This window comes from Saprolegnia diclina, assembly GCF_000281045.1.
Source record: "Saprolegnia diclina VS20 unplaced genomic scaffold supercont1.63, whole genome shotgun sequence".
Classification (NCBI taxonomy): Eukaryota; Oomycota; class Saprolegniomycetes; order Saprolegniales; family Saprolegniaceae; genus Saprolegnia; species Saprolegnia diclina.
In genome coordinates, this window is record NW_008246130.1 from 165,972 (window position 1) to 184,067 (window position 18,096).

General features: G+C 60.2%; 9 protein-coding genes across 9 annotated transcripts; 5 read left to right on the top strand and 4 right to left on the bottom strand.

The window, feature by feature from the left end:
- The first annotated feature begins 39 nt into the window (after window positions 1-39).
- Window positions 40-938, top strand: SDRG_13799 (hypothetical protein). Its single transcript, XM_008619897.1, has 4 exons — window positions 40-300; window positions 360-419; window positions 468-578; window positions 630-938. Exons 1-4 carry the CDS (start codon window positions 52-54, stop codon window positions 657-659), a joined length of 450 nt encoding a protein of 149 aa, XP_008618119.1. The 5' UTR covers window positions 40-51; the 3' UTR covers window positions 660-938.
- On the bottom strand, window positions 920-4,822 carry SDRG_13800 (hypothetical protein). Its single transcript, XM_008619898.1, has 7 exons — window positions 4,317-4,822; window positions 3,965-4,268; window positions 3,655-3,915; window positions 3,451-3,615; window positions 2,092-3,403; window positions 1,737-2,034; window positions 920-1,687 (listed from the first exon to the last, which is right to left on the bottom strand). Exons 1-7 carry the CDS (start codon window positions 4,803-4,805, stop codon window positions 953-955), a joined length of 3,564 nt encoding a protein of 1,187 aa, XP_008618120.1. The 5' UTR covers window positions 4,806-4,822; the 3' UTR covers window positions 920-952.
- Window positions 4,823-4,887: 65 nt separating this feature from the next.
- Window positions 4,888-5,640, top strand: SDRG_13801 (hypothetical protein). Its single transcript, XM_008619899.1, has one exon. It carries the CDS (start codon window positions 4,897-4,899, stop codon window positions 5,449-5,451), a length of 555 nt encoding a protein of 184 aa, XP_008618121.1. The 5' UTR covers window positions 4,888-4,896; the 3' UTR covers window positions 5,452-5,640.
- A 16-nt stretch (window positions 5,641-5,656) lies between these two features.
- SDRG_13802 (hypothetical protein) lies at window positions 5,657-7,511 on the bottom strand. The gene is made up of 7 exons (XM_008619900.1): window positions 7,332-7,511; window positions 7,172-7,286; window positions 6,854-7,124; window positions 6,683-6,810; window positions 6,028-6,636; window positions 5,906-5,976; window positions 5,657-5,858 (listed from the first exon to the last, which is right to left on the bottom strand). Exons 1-7 carry the CDS (start codon window positions 7,421-7,423, stop codon window positions 5,810-5,812), a joined length of 1,335 nt encoding a protein of 444 aa, XP_008618122.1. The 5' UTR covers window positions 7,424-7,511; the 3' UTR covers window positions 5,657-5,809.
- Window positions 7,512-8,442: 931 nt separating this feature from the next.
- Window positions 8,443-9,438, top strand: SDRG_13803 (hypothetical protein). The gene has a single exon (XM_008619901.1). The coding sequence runs from the start codon at window positions 8,499-8,501 to the stop codon at window positions 9,372-9,374; it is 876 nt and encodes a 291-aa protein (XP_008618123.1). The 5' UTR covers window positions 8,443-8,498; the 3' UTR covers window positions 9,375-9,438.
- On the bottom strand, window positions 9,381-11,687 carry SDRG_13804 (hypothetical protein). Its single transcript, XM_008619902.1, has one exon. The coding sequence runs from the start codon at window positions 11,631-11,633 to the stop codon at window positions 9,504-9,506; it is 2,130 nt and encodes a 709-aa protein (XP_008618124.1). The 5' UTR covers window positions 11,634-11,687; the 3' UTR covers window positions 9,381-9,503.
- A 792-nt stretch (window positions 11,688-12,479) lies between these two features.
- Window positions 12,480-14,151, top strand: SDRG_13805 (citrate synthase). The gene is made up of 2 exons (XM_008619903.1): window positions 12,480-12,514; window positions 12,565-14,151. The coding sequence occupies exon 2, from the start codon at window positions 12,576-12,578 to the stop codon at window positions 13,956-13,958; it is 1,383 nt and encodes a 460-aa protein (XP_008618125.1). The 5' UTR covers window positions 12,480-12,514; window positions 12,565-12,575; the 3' UTR covers window positions 13,959-14,151.
- A 225-nt stretch (window positions 14,152-14,376) lies between these two features.
- SDRG_13806 (hypothetical protein) lies at window positions 14,377-15,178 on the bottom strand. The gene is made up of 4 exons (XM_008619904.1): window positions 14,952-15,178; window positions 14,796-14,908; window positions 14,674-14,743; window positions 14,377-14,621 (listed from the first exon to the last, which is right to left on the bottom strand). Exons 1-4 carry the CDS (start codon window positions 15,139-15,141, stop codon window positions 14,428-14,430), a joined length of 567 nt encoding a protein of 188 aa, XP_008618126.1. The 5' UTR covers window positions 15,142-15,178; the 3' UTR covers window positions 14,377-14,427.
- A 628-nt stretch (window positions 15,179-15,806) lies between these two features.
- Window positions 15,807-17,519, top strand: SDRG_13807 (hypothetical protein). The gene is made up of 3 exons (XM_008619905.1): window positions 15,807-16,880; window positions 16,923-16,993; window positions 17,046-17,519. The coding sequence occupies exons 1-3, from the start codon at window positions 15,820-15,822 to the stop codon at window positions 17,411-17,413; spliced, it is 1,500 nt and encodes a 499-aa protein (XP_008618127.1). The 5' UTR covers window positions 15,807-15,819; the 3' UTR covers window positions 17,414-17,519.
- The last annotated feature ends 577 nt before the right edge of the window (window positions 17,520-18,096 follow it).

Consider the following 18,096-nt stretch of genomic DNA (forward strand, 5'->3'; position numbering starts at 1 on the left):
GGCCGGAACCACGACCCGCCGCTGCGTGATTGGTGCATACAGTTGCGTGCGATGAGCCAGCTGCAGCGGCTTGCGTGGAATGGCCTGCGCATCGGCACCGGCGCCTACTGCCTCAAGACGTACGTCGGCGACATCATCCTCGGCCTCGGGCCGTCCATGACGCCAACGATCCCAGATGGCACCATCTTGCTCGTGGACCGCCTCTCGCTGCGCTGGAGACCCGTAGCCGCCGGCGACGTCGTCCTCGCCTACTCGCCCGTGAAGCCCGAGGCTTCCATGTGCAAGCGTGTCATCGCCATGGTATGATTCGCAGCATGCTATGGCTTGCACCTTCGATCGTGTCTTGATGGCCCACGTAGGAAGGTCAAGTCGTCAAGCGCCGACCCGTCGGCGATGCCACCGAGCCCGACACGATCACGGTACGCCCGATCCATGTCGTTTTCCAGCGCTGAACACGAGATGCGTAGATTCCGCCGGGGCATGTCTGGGTCGAAGGCGACAACTCGGGCATGTCGGTCGACTCGCGCCACTTTGGGCCCATCCCGCTCGCCCTCGTCTTTGGCCGCGTCGCGTTCACGGTACAAACTCGCCTTTGACTGGCGTCCATCTCACTCGGCTCCACCTTGTAGCTCTGGCCCAGCTGCGCCCGCGTGCGCTAAGCAGCCTTATGAAACAACGAAGATAGATTGCAGCATCGATATCTTGCCTATTCGGGTTTCTCTCGCGGTGGTTTAGAGACCATTGTTGCGTCCAACGCCAGAGGTTCTCGCATGGTTGCCCCGATGAATCGCACGAGTTGCTACACTGCTTGACCCACAATCAGGTGAAAGAAGCGCGTGCAAATACTCTATTCTACTTGCACACCGCGCCCATGCTTCCAAAACTAGTTGAAAAGCACAAAGCCCAATTGACGGCAGCGGCGAGTCGCTCGACGACGGCAGTTGACGTGTCATCATTCAACCGTATTTACGTCGTCGGTTGCTACAACGTCGACTGTCATCGACGCACACGTCGTGTCGTCCGACACCATCGCCGAAACTCGAAACTGGCCTGTCTGTAAGAACGCCACCTGGAAGACATGCACCTGGATCGGGTCAAGCACGGTGTACTCGAGCGCGCCTGCCAGCAAGCAAGTCGCGGCCGACGTTGGTTCGTTTGTCACGGCGTCCGTCACGGTGACCGCCACAACCAGCTCAACATTCGCACAGTCTTCAACCGACGTTGCGACGTGAACCTCGTAAAAGGTGCCCAGCTTCCATGCATCCCGTGCGTCGGTGGTCAGCGCAATGGACGCAGGCGCCTCGGGCACTGGTGGTCGCTCGGGCACTGGTGGTCGCTCGGGCACCAGCAGCGCGCCGCTGGCGCTCCCGTCGGTCGTTTCCCACGGCAGACGCTGGCACTCGGTTGACGGCAAAGCCACGTTCATGACACTTTGCGGCGCAATGACCGCTCCATCGACACAAAATGGAATGTCCGCAGCGTTCCAGACAGCGACGCCATTGGTGGACGGGGCGCCGAGGACCGAGACGCCGGCGCGCACGTGCACGCGGAGCACGGTTGTGCTTTCGCGGTACCACTCGGGGTCTCGCCCGCGGTACAAGGCTCGCAGCTTGACGTCGACAACGTCCGGACGCGTCGACTCAATGCGCAATGGCAGAGGCAGCGTCGCTTGAGGCGGCAGCCATCGCTAGCACACACATTGACAACCATGCAAATAGACATTTATGATGGCGTACGTCCACGTCCAGTGCGACAGCGTCCCAAGCAATGCCAAAATCAGAGATGGCGACGCGACCCGGGGCACCGGGAGTGACCATGGTCGTGATTGGGGCGTGGAACCCGTCGGTCTGCCGGTGCACCGACAGCAGCAGTGTCACGTCGTCCATGCTTTGCGTCGTTGATGCGTTGCGCAGCGAGATGGGCAGCACGCAGTCTTCGTTAGCAAAGAGCGTCACCGGTCGATCGGCGCCTTTCCAGTCGGCCACCGCTATCGCATCGACGACCTGCAGGCACACGGGTCGGGGCAAGAGATACCTACGTAGCACCATTGAGTGGTCTGATAGAAGAGCTATTCGATTGAATCAAGCGTACTGGAGCATTTGCTGGGGCAAGACGCAGTTGATGCCTTCGAGAACAAGGTCGCCGACGGCTTGAGGGCGCAGCGTCAAGCGTATCGAAGCTCGCTCTTGGCGCGGTGTAAGACTCGCGGCGGCAGGGTACGCGAGCATGTGGCCGCTGCAGTACGCTTGAAGCCGCGGCAGCACCAATGCAATGTCCAGTGGGTTGGCTGCCTCAACTTGAATGGCCACGAGGTCGCCGAGCGCGTAGACGTACGATGTCGCTACGGTCGTTGCCGACGTCGCTGTCTTTGCCTGGAACGGGTTGTACATGAACGTAGCTTTGGCCGCGACAGGGTCCAAGAGGCGGCGAACGTCGGCCGCAGACACGAGCGGGCGTGGCGCCAACGGTGTCATCGAGCGAACATCCAGCAGCCGATGCAGGAGCGGGATGACCGTTCGAGTGCGGCTCGCGGGGTCCGACTGCAGTAGCGCCCAGCACGCGCCTTGCCACATCGCCACGTCAACGTCAGTGTGCAGTTCCAAGAATGGCGTCTCGGCGTCAGCGCTCTTGTCGGTGGTGTCATTACGCCGGTGGGTTTCTTTCGCGCTGTCCGAGACACCAAAGCTCGTTTGGACGTTGAGGACCGCCGTCATGAGCTGCCGTGGCGTCGAGAGGAGGCGCGGTGTCGTTGCTGCGACCGCCATCGTTGTCGGCAGATGCTTGACGCCAAAGAAACTCGCGTTCGCCAAGGCCTTGCGCACGTCTTTCTCGTACAGTGGCGGCGGCGCGTAGTAGACGCTCTGCGTTTTCGCGTGCAGCGGCGCCGGCACACGATCGGTCTCGGATGTTGACGAGAACGGCTCGAGAAAGCCGTCGTTCCAAATGTTGGACGGCATTTGTGGCGTATCCGTAGCGGGCTCCGTGTCCCGTCGCAGCGCCGTGAGCAGCTGCAGGAGTGAGAGTGCGTAGCTCACAATCGTGTCGGGCGACGCTTGGCAAATTCGAGCGATCGCGACCAGCTGGCGCAGCACGAGAAACCGCAAGTGGACCCAGCTCGTCGCGTCGTCGAGAAGCCCGAGCGCGATTTGATCGAGGAAGAGCGCCGCGCGGAGGTCAGCGACCTTTGGCGGCGACGCAAGGCGGTGCTTGTACACGAGGAGCGACGCAGCTTCGTGAAGGAAGAACGCCTGCTTCCGCACGTAGCGCAAGTGACCGCACTGCGCCGCCATCTCGAGCAAATGCTGCAACCGGAGGTCCACCGAGAGCGACGAGAAGCAGGTGATGAGCCGTCCGTGGGTCTCGAGCGCAAGCTGCCGGACCCAAACCGCTTCGTCGACGGTGCCTACCAAAACAAAACTCAATTTCACGCCAAACAGTGCGTATTCCAACCTTTTTGAGTCGAGAGGCGGGCATGCACGGCCACGTAGTACTCGCCAATGGCCGACACCAAGCGCGCTACGAGGCCAAAGCAGTGTGCCTTGGCATACAACACGATGGCCTCGGACGCTTTCTCAATGACTTCGACGTTGAGTTTCACATTGGTCGCGTTACCACCTACTGAGGTTCAGAAACGAGCATACGATCGTCGGGCACCTGGAAAGGGTGGCGCCATGAGCAGCACGAGGCTCGTCACGTAGCCTTCGAGCGCCGCTGCAAGCCAGAGCGTGTCGCTGAACGAGCTCGACGCCCGGCGCTCGTCGTCGCGTAGGCCGTCGAGGGCCGAGAGGTAAAACTCGAGGGCGTCGCTAAAGCACCCGAGGAGGAGGCTGTAGTCGCCCATAAGCTTGCGCTGCCGCATGATCATGCGCCGTCGGCCGCGCGGCTCCTTCTCCAGCAGTCCTAGCAAGCCCGTGCCTACGTACACATCCAAATAGAAACGAGTCTTAAGCCAGCGCCAGCGTACCGCCGCCCGACGACGGCGCCGATGCTGTCGAGGTCGATGGGACCATCGAGCCCGACCGCGTTCGCCCCGGCGTCGCTGCCACTGGTAGCGCTTGCAAAGGAATGGACGCAGACGCAACACCATCTTGGAGCGGATCGACTTGCGTGTGCAGCAGCCCGAGCTGCGCGTCGGCGGTCGCTTGGTCGGTCGCGGCCGCGGTGCCCGTCTGCTGGTGCTGTCGCACAGCCGCGCGTATCAAGCTTTCAAGCGACATGAGAATCGTGACGGTGAGCGAGTCCAGCACGACTTGGAGGTGCAGCGACACCTAGCGACACACGGCGAGAGATTAATAAGACGAAGCAATTGTCGGTACCGTCGTGTGGCCGTCGGACAAGGGCGCGGCGAGCGGGAACATGACGAGGTTGTCGAGCACGGCGACGTCGTCGAGCGTGCCAGCGCCAAACGCATGCTCAAAGGCAAAGCACTTGTGGGCGATTGTCGTTGGAAACTGCGCCGCGACCGTCGTAAAGTGGTGGTACGCTTCCCGGAGGTTCTCGGTCGTCGGGCAGTGGCAGATGCCAAGGAGTGCCAGCGGGCGGCGCGATGCATGAACCTCTTCGCATGGCACATGGAGCACCTGGTTCATGTCGAGGAAGCGGTACTTGATCGCTTGGGAGCTCTCCCACGAGAGCGACCGGAACGGCGAGAGCTCGGTGCTGTAGCCGCCCGGCCGCGTCAAGCTGCTGATCGGGATCACAGCCGCGCTCTGGAGGACGCCCATGTACTCTTCGTAGAGCTCCATCGAGAGGTTCCCGACGGGCATCGTGTACACCAAGATCTCGGCGTTCGCATGCAGCCCCATGCCGATGCTGCCGACGCTGGCAATATGCAAGTGGGATCCTCCGGATAATCCACTCGGCAGACCGGATACGGTGCCAGTTGCGGTTTTCCCGATGCAGTACGCCGGCTCCGAGGACCACGTCGCGCACCTAAAGCACGTCCTGGAGACCAAGAAGGCGCACGAGCTGGGGCAGATCCAGGCGCGCGCGAGCTTACGAGTGCGTGGCGCCAGCGTCGTGTACGCTCAGGCGGTCGACGCAGCTACGCGGCGCTACGAGGCGCAGGTCCAAGCACTCAGGACGCAGCTCCTCGAAGACCTCACCGCCGAGCTCAGAATGCTGCGAGAGAACCGCGACGGTGTCACGCTCCTTCGAAAAGGCCTGAGCCGTGCCGCGCGCACACACCGAGCGGTGCCCGACGACGACCGGAGTATGCCCGAGGTCCCGGCGTCCAAGGTTCCCGTCGACACGCTGTCGTCTGTGCTCGTGACCAACCGGTCGCATCGGCAAAAAGCGCTGGGTCTGCACCGATATGCTTCCTCCCAAGCGTTCAAAACGGCGCCCGCCCCGGCCTTCTTAGCCGACGATCTGGCTGAAATCGCCGTCGCCGTCGTCTCTAAGCGCCAGCGACTGGCAACATATCCCGACAGCCGAGTGAGCACCAGATAAGTTGGACCCACCGCGTTATCGTATGTATCTTGTACACTCCAGTTGTTTGCGTCGAGCAATGGGCCACATTGCAGTGCTTCCTAGCTAAATGTCCTCGCTACAGTGGTCACGTGCTAATACATTCTACACAGAGCCAATGCACTGCAGACGCACGTCCTGTAGGACCTGCGAGTCTGTACAAGATCTTCACCCTGTTGGAGATGCCTTACGCACCAACGCCGCTGTCGCCTTGGGCCAAGCGAGACCCGTCACTCGTTCCGGCGCGACGTCAAAGCCATTTGCATTTTCAATCCAAAATCAAAGTGCAATGTAGAGTGAATGGCTTCTCGAGCACGACTTGTCGTCGACGCCGTCTAGCTTAGCGCTCACGAAGGCAACGCGGGCACTGGCACTCAAACTTGTACTCGCTACGAACATCAGATCAGACCAACGAGGACACGCGCCATACACATACCGCAGGTCGTGCGTGCGCGCTTCGACGTCCTGCTCCGTTTCAATGTACGCAATGCAGAGCTCGTCGCCCGTCTGCACGAATAAAGGATGAATATAACGATAATCGGAGCCAAAACAACGTACCGCGATTGGCGCCAAGGCGACGACGGTCGCGAGACCATTCGACTCGTAGCAGACAGCAACGTTGGGTTCGCAGCTGTGGTTCATCGTGCACACAAGCGAGAAGAGCGCCGTGCCATCCAAGTCGGGGTACATGATATCGTCGTCTTCGTCTTCCTCTTCTTCGTGTTCGTCGGCATCGTCGTCCTCATCTTGGTCGTCGTCGTTGTCCATGTGCATCTTGACTTGGACACGCACTTGGGTCTCGACAACGTCGAGCCACGCCGCAATCTCGGCATCGCCCGAGTCTTCGTAGCGCTCGGCGAGAAGCGAGAGTGGGTGGCGCACCTCCATGCTGATGTTGTTCATCTCAAACATGCCAACGACGTTGGCGAAAAAATCGACCGAGAGAAATCCGTTGGCCACGCCATCAGACACGACGTTTTCCCAGTGCAGGGCGCTCATAAAGTCCGAAGTCTCGTCCGGGTGCGGCTCGTGCAACACCAAGTGCGCCGAGTTGAAGCGAAGACCGTCCATGAAGAGCGCAAAGGTCTCTTCGAGAAGGTGGCGGAAGATGCCGCAGTACTCGTCCATGCTCTGGCCTTCCTCGAGGTCCTCTTCCGAGGCCACGACCTGCGCAGCGAGTGAGACACAAGGTGGTTTGAAATTGTCGTGCTACCTCCCACCACGGCAGCTTGCAAAACATATCGACGGGTCGACGCGCGGCCGCCATGTCCTGGTCCTTGGCGTACGCGACGCTGATGCGGCCGAGCACTTGCGCTGCGAGGAGGAAGATCTCGTTTGTGTCTACCATCCGTTGTTGCAGCGTCAAACAGGACATGCACTCTACCGATCGCGTGCTGCAGAAAGTCGTGCATCGGCGTGTCCGGGTGCCCCGTGCAAAGCACGCAGTGGTAGCGTTCCCAGGCCGCAGACCGGCACGTCGGCGAGCAATAGATGGCGCCGCAAGCGCAGGTGCACTTGCCGTTCACGGGCACCTTGCCCACGAGCTGGTTGGGCAGCGGCGGCACGGCGCCGACCTCGACGTGCAGCACATGGGCGAGCTGCTGCTCGATCGAACCGACAATAACGTGGCAGTTTTCGCAGCCTTGGACAAGCGACTACAAGCAGCTTTCTTCTCACGTGGTCCATTGCACACAAAGTCTACCTGGTTGGGCACGTGCTGCATCGAGACGAACGGCATCTCATTGAAGAGGGGCTCGCCCGGCACAAAAGATTTGGTCGCGAAGAGCGCTTTACCCTTGGACGCAGTCATGTCATAGCTACGCTACAGCGTTAGCACCACCAACTATGTCGCTCTGGCGCACCGAATGGGCTTGCCCGCGGCAAGGTCCGCAAAGTACGTCGTCGTTGTCGTCTCGGTCGGCGAGGCCATCGTCGTTTGAAGACCCGAAGCCATTGGCCATGCGTAAGCCAATCAAATACGACTGCAATTCCCAACAGCCAATCCAGTCTCCGTATGGCCGATCCAGGTCGTGCTTTACCTTGCTGATCGCATTTCGGTTCACTATGACCGACTTTCGTCCCTGTTTGATATGTCTATCTTACAGTCAAGCAAGCTTGTATTACGGACGGACGTCTGTCGACGGCGTTGATGGCTGCTTTCTCTGCTGCTTCAGACTGCACCGAAAGCCTTGCGCATGACGCTGAGCGTTGTACAAGAATGGCCCACGGTGCCCAAGCCTTGCGTGGTGTTCTTCTAGTTACTCTTAGTACTGATTTGGGTGAGGCCGAGCAACTCCACGCCGGCTCTTGTGTGTTCCAAGTAGTTTGTGGCGTCGTTGTTGAAGCGGGTCGTCGGTGGCTTGTGGCGTCGTCCCATGCATGTCCACGAGCCAAATGCTATCCAAGGCCGAGTCAAAGCTCTAGAGCTGAATGTCCCTACATGAGGCGGGTCCCATCAATGTCCCTGGACGTTGCACGCGACTCCCCGTTCTCTCCACGTTAGCGCCCTCGAAGGCGATGGTTAGAGACGCAAAGGCCGCCCCAAACGTCAACGCTGGACCTTTGGTTTCGAGTCGTCCAACGCCATGTCAAGCACGGGGCTGGATAGGTGCTGTACGAGTGCGTGGCAGACTGCCGTAGCGTCATCGCCACAGGGCGCAGCTGGCATGGGCCCAACAATCAAGCGCGAGACGTTGCAGACCAAACGACGGACGCTGCGTGCAGGGCTGTAGCACCATCCGACCACTTGCTCTGCTCGCGTGCAAGTACGTTTACATCGACAGCACACGAAGCTTGGCTTCGCAGCTACGCGATGGATAATGCGAGCTGTGCCTTCATCCATGGCCGTGACGATGTGACACGAGGCGCCGCGAAGCTTCAGCCGCCGCCAGCGAACTTCCGCGGATTAGCCCATGGGCGAGGCTCTCGCGATCATGGCGGGACGTGTCGCACATATGCCACCTGTATGAGGCCAAAAATAATCCTTTCTCGAAACCGCCTCATCGGTTGTTCCCAGAAAGGCCAACTCGATGATGCTGGCGGTCGCGAGTGCGCCGCCACAGTCGCCGCGGGTGCTGGACAATGCGCTGCATCAGCGCATCCGACGCATCTTCTTTGGCCTGTACACGACGCAGCTCGTGCTGCAGGTGGCCGTCGTTTCGATCCTCGAGGGCGCCGTCTCGAGCGTCTCGCTCGACAACATTGTGATTGGGAAGCAGTACATTTGGGTCTTTGTCGTGATCCTTCTCCTCTGCCTCTTCATCTTGTACCAAAAGCGGTGCCCGTATCCTGCAAGCCTCGGCGTCTTGAGCACATACACGGCCGTGCAAGGCGTGATCTTGGCCGACCTCGACCACCGCGCGACGATCCCGATCTGCCTCGCGTTCTGCGTCTCGTTCTTGGCCACGGTCGTCGTCATGGGCGCTATCTCGCAGTACGTCACGTCGCCGACGACGCTCGTGTGCTACCGCAACGCAGGTGTTGCGTCGCTTCTCGTGGTGGCACTTATCGCGACGGCCGTCAACTTTGGCGCCAACCTCTTTGCCTACCCGGTCTTTCTCGGCTGGATCGGGACGCTCGTCTTCTTTGGGCTCTGGGTCACGTACGTGGCGTCGCGCATTTCGTACAAGTTTACGCAGTACCTCAAGTACAACGAGCCGCACCGCGTGATGCTCTACTACACGGACATCATGCTCTTCGTCTTCTTCATGTTCTCGCTCGTCTTTAGCTGCATCGCGTTCGAAGGGTGCGCGTGCTGCGGTGCGTCGGACGACATCCCAGGCGTCATCGACTTCCGCTTCCCGCTCGACCCGTCGTCCGCCACTGTGGTCGTGCTGCGGCCCAATGCCGTCCAGCCCGATACCGACAAGGCGCCCAACACGACCGAGGTCATCGCACGCTCCTAAGCCCGAGCATCCTTCGCTAGGTAGACCATATTTGTTCACGATGATACATTGTCTGTTTCCGCTATCCGCACGAGCTAAGCAAGGCCAGAAGCGCGACACGAGTGTCTGCAAGTCGTCGTTGGCGATCGCTTAGAGAAGCTTTTGTTTTCGAAAGTGCGCGAGAAAGCGGGCTGCGATGAGGTAGCCGAGGGCAATGGCGAGGACGCCGACGCCGAGCGCCACGTATCCGATGGTCGAGCGCGGATCCGGGTACACGAGCGTCCCGAGGGCGTCCCAGTTGGGCTCGGTCCACAGCGGCAGGTTGGCGTTCAAGACCTTGAAGAGGCCGGGCGTCGCCTCCTTCTCGAGGCCGGGCGAGTATGCATCGTGGAAGTGGGCGGCGCGCGTCTTGCAGACGCCCGGGTAGACGCACTCGAGGTCGGTGCCCTTGCAGTCTTTCGAGATCTTGCACGTCGCCGTCGTGGGCTCACCGAGCGCCGCCGCGAGGAACGATCGCGTAAACACCTCGTACGCGTTTGGGAACAAGCTCAGCGTGTTCGAGTCCTTCCAGACTACGTCGTCGGCGATGACGGCGACTGTGCCGCTGTTCGTGCTGTTGAGCACAGCCGTCGCAACGCGATCGCTCGAGTAGACGCCAGCATAGAGCGTCACGGGCGACATGGACAATGGCCACGACGTCGCTGTCAGCGTCAAGTAGTCGATCATCGAGTTGACAAACGGCACCGAGACCGCCTTCATGAGCGGGCACGACCAGTCGGTCGTGATACACGCAATCATCTCGGCGACAAGCGTAGCGTTGACCACCGGCGCGGCCACGGTCGAGCCATTGCCCGCCGCGGACGCAAAGAGCGCTTCCGCGAGCACCTGCGCCGCCTTGGTCACGGCGGTCGCGTCAATCGACGTGTTCACATCAAAGCGACTGTGGTACGTTGCGGGAAACGCAGTGTCGTAGCCCGAGAGCACGGCCGCAACAAGCGATGCGTTGCCGTACTCCTTGTCGTTCAAGAACGACACGAGCGGACCCGGCGGGACGCCGCTCACCGAGCTCTTGGCCACGGCACCGTTGGCCGACGGCGCTTTCGTGAGACCATCGACGACCGATTGCATGGCCGCGGTCGGCGCCGACGGATTGATGTGCACCGAAAAGTTGGACCCGACGCCAACTTGGTCGATGGCAATCGCTGCTTCGATGCGCCCCATGGACAAGCCCGAGATCGCCACACTAGTCGCGAGCGGGCGGGCGCAAAACGACGTGCCGAACGGCGTATTGGCCGTGATCGTGCGCGCACAGTTGTTGGCCTTGGCCGTCAGGTCGGCGAGGAACCGGCGCGAGCCGACAAAGCCGTACGCTTCGGCTTGGAAGGCCGCAAAGACAATGTGTTTGCTCAGCGCCGAGCTCGGAATCGACTTGAAGGCGTCGGCGGCCGCGAGGAGCGCTACGAGACCCGACGCGCCGGCGTTGGCACCCGGCGCGTAGACATGCGAGAACGCGTTCGTGTCCATGGCCGCCATGGCCACGAGGATTGGCTTGGTCGCGCTCAGGTCCCCCTTGACGCCCCATGAGCTTTGCCCACCGACCGGGTAGCACTTGGGGCTGCGTTGGTCGCGGATGTTCTTGAAGCCCAAGCACGTCGGCGAGTCCATCTTGGGCGGGCCAAAGTAGTACTTCATCAGCGAGCGGTACACAACGCCGAACGACGAGTCGGTCGGAACGCCATCGTTCTTGGCCGCCAGCGTGACAAAGCGCTGCGCAGCGTCCGCCGACTGCACTTGCACGACGGGGTACGGGAAGCTTTCGCCCATGAGGTTGCGGCCAAGCGGGTTCCACGAGTAGTTGCCGAACGTCGGGTTGAGCGCACTGTCGATCGTGCTCGCTCCTTGAGGGCTCTGCGCGTCCAAGTTGTAAGTCGTCGTGTTGCTGCTCGGCGGGTAGATGAGGAGGCCCTTCGTGTACGTGGCATCGAATTTGGCCACGTTGGCCTTGGTGAAGAGAGCCTCGGGCATGATGAGGATGCTCGTCTCGGCGAGCACGAGGCCATTAAGCTGGTCTTGCGTGGCGACGTTCACAAGGCGAGCGCGGGTGCCCTGCTTGTCCAGGCTGTGGCAACCAACGTCGCCCTTGGAGTGGAAGAGACGAACGCATTCGCCGGCGGGAACGATCGGATTGCTGGGCGCGCCCGCAGTCACGGCGCCGCCCTCGACTATGGAGGCGACGCAGGCCGCGAGGAGCCAAGCGACTACGCGGCAAGGACGCACCATCGTCGGTCGTCAGAATACAGAACAAGCATCCCAACATTCCATGTTCGATCCGGATACGTATCCGGCTCAGCGGGTTGTGGGATCCGCATAGAGTATCCGGAGAAGATCGGATTCATTATGCGGATGCATATCCGGATGTCGTTGCCGGGAACCGCCTGTTGAATCTCAGCATACTTCTCAAAAGCATCTCAATGGCTGGCACTTTCTGAAGGCTTTCCCAGATGGCGTCGCCATCATCCATTGGCAAATTGCCCTTCGCCGCCCATCCCCGTAATATCGTGCACTGGTATTACAAAAAATCTGGTTTAACGTAAACGAAGCAGCCTTTAACGTGTACTATAAATCCAGCTCGCTTATCCAGGAAGGTATAGTAGGACCATGACACAAGACGCGTCGTCGAGGCGAGCGGGTGCTTCGTCGGCGATCTTCTTCGTCCGACGTCCACTGGCCCTCCGCTGCCTTCTTATCCGGACGGATATCCGGAAAATGATGTTGAAGTGCTTTGAAACGACCATGGGCTTCGTGGCACGAGTGTCCTAGTCCGCTCATACAAAGTTCAAGATTCCTCGGGATGTGGCGGCTACAAATCGGACAAGTCCGAATTCTAGACATGTCCCAGGCCGATCCTTCCGGACCGGCCACAGCAATTAAATTGTTGATGGCGGCCGCGCCGGTTTTTTATTACCATTTGGTGCCTCTACGACGTGTCTATGTAAGGCAGTGTAATTAAATAGAGGGTCGTATTTAAAAAGATATGGGCGATTTCTGGTCGGACCGGGAGGCCACGCTTAAATGTGGCATGTTGACGTCATATGTGGTGAAATCCATCCACACATTTCTTCGGCGGTTCATTTCCGGTTTGCCTCCGCCGAGCTCAAGACGTACGAGATTGCACTTTCCGAGTCGTATTAGATCTGAGTTGTGTATCTAGTTGCTGCTACCATGAGCCTCTTTGCGTCCACCCTGCGCCGCGCCGCCGCCAAGACGTCCACGAAGGCCTTCTCGACGTCCACGAGCTCGCTCTTCGAAGTGCTCAAGGAGCAGGTCCCGCTCCGCCAGGAAGCCATGAAGAAGCTCAAGGCCGAGCACGGCAACAAGGTGCTCGGTGAAGTCACGGTCGACCAGTGCATTGGTGGTGCCCGTGACGTCAAGTGCATGCTCTGGGAAACCTCGCTCCTCGATGCCGAGGAGGGTATCCGCTTCCGCGGCTACACGATCCCGGAGCTCCAGAAGAAGCTCCCGACCGCTGTCGAGGGCGGCGAGCCGCTCCCGGAAGGTCTCATCTGGCTTCTCTTGACGGGTGAGATCCCGTCGAAGGCCCAAGCCGACAGCTTGACGGCTGAGTTCCACGCTCGCTCGAAGCTCCCTGACCACGTCAAGGCCGTGCTCTGCGACTTGCCCAAGAACATGCACCCGATGACGCAGTTCTCGATCGCCATCATGGCCATGCAGACGGACAGCATCTTTGCCCGCAAGTACCAGGAGGGCATCCACAAGTCGACGTACTGGCACCACACGTACGAAGACATGCTTAACGTCATTGCCCGCATCCCGGAGATCGCCGCCACGATCTACCGCAACTCGTACTTCGACGAGTGCCTCGACATGCAGTACGACTCGTCGGTCGATTATGCCGCCAACTTTGCGCGTCTCCTCGGCTACAACGACCCGCACTTCGACGAGCTCATGCGTCTCTACCTCGTGATCCACAGCGACCACGAGGGCGGTAATGCCAGCGCGCACACGACGCACCTTGTCGGCTCGACGCTCGCGGATCCTTACCTCTCGGTGGCCGCCGGCCTCAACGCCCTTGCTGGCCCACTCCACGGCCTCGCCAACCAGGAAGTGCTTGGCTGGATCATGGACCTCGATGAAGAGTTCAAGTCGAAGAACCTCGACGTGAACAAGGAGACGATCACGCAGTTCGCTTGGGACACGCTCAACTCGGGCAAGGTCATCCCGGGCTACGGCCACGCCGTGCTCCGCAAGACGGACCCGCGCTACTCGTGCCAGCGTGAGTTCGCCCTCAAGCACATGCCGGAGGACCGCCTCTTCAAGATCGTCGAAACTATTTACCAGGTCATGCCGGGTGTCTTGACGGAACACGGCAAGACGAAGAACCCGTACCCGAACGTCGACTCGCACTCGGGCGTCCTCCTCCACCACTACGGCCTCACGCAGAAGAACTACTACACGGTGCTCTTCGGTGTCTCGCGCGCCATGGGTGTGCTCTCGCAGCTCTTCTGGGACCGCGCTCTCGGCCTCCCGCTCGAGCGCCCCAAGTCGGTCACGTCGGAATGGATCAACAACAACTTCAAGAAGTAAGCGCGCCTCCTCCAACCACGACTGTACTCGTAGTATACTATTACTATCTAACACACAACACACACGAGATGGGCTATATTCCTACACGGGCTTGATGCTTCAAGAGGCCAAAAGGGCAAACTCCAACGGCAAACTCGACGAGCTGGCGACCACCCGCCCGTCTTGGTCTCTGGTCGGCGACAGGGATAGCCCCGTGGCGCGTCATGGACACTTTCTTGATCATGATCTGGCGTCGAAGGATACCTTCTTGAAGTTGACGGCGATTGGTGCTTGGCCTACGCCTGCACAAATTGCACCCGATTTGCTAATCATGCTCGCCGCCAGTCGTTGCCGACGATGAAGGCAACGGAACCCGCCGCCGGCAGCTGGGCGCGGAGAACAGCGGCCCGCTGGGTACCGGCGACGACAGCGACCAAGATACGGACAGTGATTGCATATTGAAGCCGCCATTTCCACTACATTCTCTACTCTAATCGCCGCCGTGCATAAAGTGCTCCATGGCGGCCGAGAACGCAGCCATGCCACCGCACGCGAGGCACTGCGCTTGGGGGCCTTGACCCGCAGCAAAGACGGCGCCCGTCGCGCAGCCCGCGATGGCCACGCTCGTGATGTCGTGATGGCCGCGACCCTTGTCGACAAGGCATTCCATGCCCGAGATCATGGCTACATAAGCGCATAGATGGGTTCGTGCACGCGAGGAAGTAGCGAAACGAACCCGAGAAGAAAAGAAAGTTGCGGCCCCACGACGTGCTCTTCTCGCCGATCATACGCCCCGATACTTGTAGCTAGAACCAGACGCAGTTAGGAGAAGCCTCAGAGCATGGACACGCACGCTACCTGTTCACGCCACGGCACCTTGGGCAACTCGCGCTGACCAGGCACCGGAATCGGCGGAGTGATCGCTTCGTACGAGCTCAAGAGGAGGCCCATGGCGCGGCCCAGCACGTAGCCTACAAGGCTTGAGCCAACACAGCAACGTTGGCGGCTACGTACCCATCGCGCCCGACGTGATGGTCTTGAAGGCGCATGTGTCTGCGATCGAGATCGGGTAGAAGTTCGGGATGGCCTGGCCTGGCGCAAAGGACGTGCTCCGAGGGAATGTGAACGGGTTGAACGAGTACGGGTACGTCGTCGCCGGCGACGGCGTCCCCGACGGCGGCTTCACCACTGGCTGCTCCTCCATCTCCAATGCAACTTCACTCGCCGACGGAGCGAACCCGCGTATCCGGCATCTTCCGGATAACGGGGACATCAACCGGTGGCAACCTTTCTCCTTTCGCAACGCACACTATTTTGCTCGTCATGACGTGGCAATCCACACGCACACTTGCGTGTACGCAGTTCTCCGTTGTATCAGAGCATAACTTTAGCGTTCGTGTCGACTTTCCTTGTGGTAAGGTTATTCCTCTTCGTTTCAAGCACCACGTGCAGCGCTCTTGCAGCGGGCTTGAGCATGGCTGCTGCTGTCGACGATGCATATGACAGACTTGCGCTTCCTGCAACCAACTCCAAAACCCACGCGGTTGCTTGTGGACCGGGCAGCCGACCGTCATTTTCGAATACGGCGCATGCAATGTGCTGGCGGCTTGCACGTACGTGCATCCAAGCTATGTATCCATGCGTATAGTAAACGAGTTGACGCAGCAGAATATCACTGCAGATCGACAGCGACAACGCACACTGTGCTTGGCACTTCCGAGCATGATGTGAGCGACCACGCAGGGTACGTGTCGCCAGGATTCAAATGCGGGGATGGGATGCCAGCTATCACCTTTGGTGGCGCATCTTCAACGGGGCCGACGTACCAATCAGCCGTCGCTCGAAGGACCCACCCCATATTCTCTGCCATTCTTCGCGTACCATGCTTGCACGGTGGTTTGTCGTGCTCCTCCTCGGCGTTGCAGCCGCTTCGTCCTCGACTGGTGCGTCCATCGATGCGCTCGATGGGTTTGGCCAGCCGGTCGACTGGTGGGCGATCCTCAAGTTACCATCGCAGGTCAAGAACGCGGCCGGCAAGCTCGTGCCGACGTGCGATTGCACCGCGCCGTCGTGCACGGACGACAAGGCGCGCGGGTCCGGCCTCTGCTACCTCTACGCCGACGCCAAGAACCCGACGTTCCGGTACTTCAAGGACCTTGGCTACGACTGCCTCGGCCAAGGCGGCAACGACCCGCTGAGCCATACGCTCAAGCAAAAGGCGTCGTCGCCTTACTGGGCGTATTACAACGACCAGTTTTACGCCATTGCGCAGGGCGACAGCACCGCGCGGCAGTGCTCGGGCACGAACACCTTTAACGCCCACGCCAAAGGCTTCTTGGCGTTCGACGCAATCACGGGCGGCGTCGCGCTGCAGGCGTCGATTCCCAACTACCCCGATCCAAGTGATGATGCCTCAGGCTTTGTGCCGCTCGGCTGCCAAGGCGAAAACAACGTCCAGTACGCCCAGCATATCTTTGCCATGTCACTTCCTGCAACGAGCGTGGACGCACTGGGTCGCGGCCTCCAGGTCGCACGCGTTTGCTCGGCCAACTTTTACAAGGCGGACGCCGACATCATGACAAGCGCGTCGTTACGGGCGGCGAACGTTCCGTCGTCGCTGCAGTCGATGGTCGATGCGCTCACCAAGCCGCGGCTGCCCAAGACGCCGTCAACGACGCTGGTGCTCGAGACCAAGGCCAAGATGGCGATCACGTCCGTCTTCAAGGCCGGCATTGATGCGCTGCCGCCATGGGCTCTCGTCGCGCAGTCGCTCAACACGGACGTGAGTGCAGCGACGTGGTGGGACGGCGCCAGCGGCATCCCGACGCTCTGTGCGGGCGACGTCTACGCCTCGGCGTCGCACGCGTTCTGCATCGGCCGCCCACTTAACCTCACATCCGACGGCACGTTTACCTTCAACGTCGAAAACCTCGTCGCAGCCACGTACGTTGCTGATATTTGATACAGTGCTCGATATGGGGGTAGGTTTCCGCTGCCAAATATGGGCCAAGTGTCGTGGTCCCTTCTCGGTGGCGTAGGCGCCGGCGGCAACCATGGTACGCGTCGTCCACAATGTTGTGTGTACTTAGTCGTGAACGCTGTGTGTAGCCAAGTGGGGTCTCTCGACGCCGCGAAAGACAGGGACGAGATCGCTCTCGGTCTTTGGCGACCTCAACATGGAGGGATTCCCGTGCTCGACCAACTGCGCGGGCTCCCAGGGCGGGCGTGGCGGCGCCTTCCACGCGCTCAACGTCCCCGCGCTCCACGAGAGCTTGGCGAGCCTCGTGTCGTCCGTCTGCTCGTGCGAGATGAAGAGCGCTGGCTACGTCCAGGCGCGGATGTGCAATGCTGGCTGCTACAAGCGCTTGGGCGACACGTTTCGCGAAGAAGAGCTGCCAACGCTCACGACGAGCACAAGCTACTGGAGCAAGAACGCAGCACTCGCCCGCAACCACTCCTACGATCCAAGCCCGTAGGAATCGAAGTCCAGGATGACGGAAAGTCATGATTTGCCACAGAAGAACGACAAAAGCGTATTCAAACCCACCTTGAACGATGGGACTGGGAAGCTATGAAGACAGTCCCGTCAAGTGGGGCTGTCACGAGCGCCTGACATGGCTTCTCGGATGTGTGTACGAAATACCGGTCACCGACAACCGTATTGAGCTGCAGGGTCGCGTTCGCGTGGCCTTGGAGCGCATTGAGGAAAAACTGCGTCGAGTTCAAATTTGTTGCCGTGAAGTTGAGTGTGAACGGGTGCATCGGGAACTGCGACGCAGTGGCCGAGTCCCGTGGGAGCCGCAGCGCGGGAAACGCATTCTCCTGGAACGGTACCTCTGAAATCGAGAACTTGCTGGCGTCGATGACGAGACTGCTGTCCTTTATGGTCCTGAGCCCGTCCAGCAAGCGGCCGAATGTCGTCTGCTGAACGTGAGCAGGCGGCCGGCTTGTCTTCTTCGGTGCCGGACGAGCCAAATCGGGACACAGCGTCTGCGCGATCGCAAACGCGTCGTCGTCGGTCAGACCACGATAAGTTATCGTGGCCCATGACCAGGCGGTCGAGGTCCCGAAAGCCGCCGAGCTGGATGGAGCACCAATGCATCTTCTTGAGCGACGGCAAGCCGAGCGTCCACAGAATGAGTGCTTCTTTGCACTTGAA

What these genes read in the sequence shown, in the direction of transcription:
- SDRG_13804 (XM_008619902.1), bottom strand. Translation starts at nt 11,633, where the DNA reads ATGGTGCGTCCTTGCCGCGTAGTCGCTTGGCTCCTCGCGGCCTGCGTC.
- SDRG_13801 (XM_008619899.1), top strand. Translation starts at nt 4,897, where the DNA reads ATGCAGTACGCCGGCTCCGAGGACCACGTCGCGCACCTAAAGCACGTC.
- SDRG_13799 (XM_008619897.1), top strand. Translation starts at nt 52, where the DNA reads ATGAGCCAGCTGCAGCGGCTTGCGTGGAATGGCCTGCGCATCGGCACC. An exon ending in GCAAGCGTGTCATCGCCATG is followed by an intron (nt 301 to 359) that starts GTATGATTCGCA and finishes TGGCCCACGTAG; the next exon opens with GAAGGTCAAGTCGTCAAGCG. An exon ending in TTGGCCGCGTCGCGTTCACG is followed by an intron (nt 579 to 629) that starts GTACAAACTCGC and finishes TCCACCTTGTAG; the next exon opens with CTCTGGCCCAGCTGCGCCCG.
- SDRG_13800 (XM_008619898.1), bottom strand. Translation starts at nt 4,805, where the DNA reads ATGGGGCTGCATGCGAACGCCGAGATCTTGGTGTACACGATGCCCGTC. An exon ending in GGCGCCGTCGTCGGGCGGCG is followed by an intron (nt 3,916 to 3,964) that starts GTACGCTGGCGC and finishes ATGTGTACGTAG; the next exon opens with GCACGGGCTTGCTAGGACTG. An exon ending in CATGGCGCCACCCTTTCCAG is followed by an intron (nt 3,616 to 3,654) that starts GTGCCCGACGAT and finishes GAACCTCAGTAG; the next exon opens with GTGGTAACGCGACCAATGTG.
- SDRG_13806 (XM_008619904.1), bottom strand. Translation starts at nt 15,141, where the DNA reads ATGGAGGAGCAGCCAGTGGTGAAGCCGCCGTCGGGGACGCCGTCGCCG. An exon ending in CATCACGTCGGGCGCGATGG is followed by an intron (nt 14,909 to 14,951) that starts GTACGTAGCCGC and finishes CAAGCCTTGTAG; the next exon opens with GCTACGTGCTGGGCCGCGCC. An exon ending in AGGTGCCGTGGCGTGAACAG is followed by an intron (nt 14,744 to 14,795) that starts GTAGCGTGCGTG and finishes GTCTGGTTCTAG; the next exon opens with CTACAAGTATCGGGGCGTAT.
- SDRG_13802 (XM_008619900.1), bottom strand. Translation starts at nt 7,423, where the DNA reads ATGGCTTCGGGTCTTCAAACGACGATGGCCTCGCCGACCGAGACGACA. An exon ending in GCCGCGGGCAAGCCCATTCG is followed by an intron (nt 7,287 to 7,331) that starts GTGCGCCAGAGC and finishes GCTGTAGCGTAG; the next exon opens with CTATGACATGACTGCGTCCA. An exon ending in TGCAGCACGTGCCCAACCAG is followed by an intron (nt 7,125 to 7,171) that starts GTAGACTTTGTG and finishes AGCTGCTTGTAG; the next exon opens with TCGCTTGTCCAAGGCTGCGA.
- SDRG_13805 (XM_008619903.1), top strand. Translation starts at nt 12,576, where the DNA reads ATGAGCCTCTTTGCGTCCACCCTGCGCCGCGCCGCCGCCAAGACGTCC.
- SDRG_13803 (XM_008619901.1), top strand. Translation starts at nt 8,499, where the DNA reads ATGATGCTGGCGGTCGCGAGTGCGCCGCCACAGTCGCCGCGGGTGCTG.
- SDRG_13807 (XM_008619905.1), top strand. Translation starts at nt 15,820, where the DNA reads ATGCTTGCACGGTGGTTTGTCGTGCTCCTCCTCGGCGTTGCAGCCGCT. An exon ending in GAAAACCTCGTCGCAGCCAC is followed by an intron (nt 16,881 to 16,922) that starts GTACGTTGCTGA and finishes ATATGGGGGTAG; the next exon opens with GTTTCCGCTGCCAAATATGG. An exon ending in AGGCGCCGGCGGCAACCATG is followed by an intron (nt 16,994 to 17,045) that starts GTACGCGTCGTC and finishes CGCTGTGTGTAG; the next exon opens with CCAAGTGGGGTCTCTCGACG.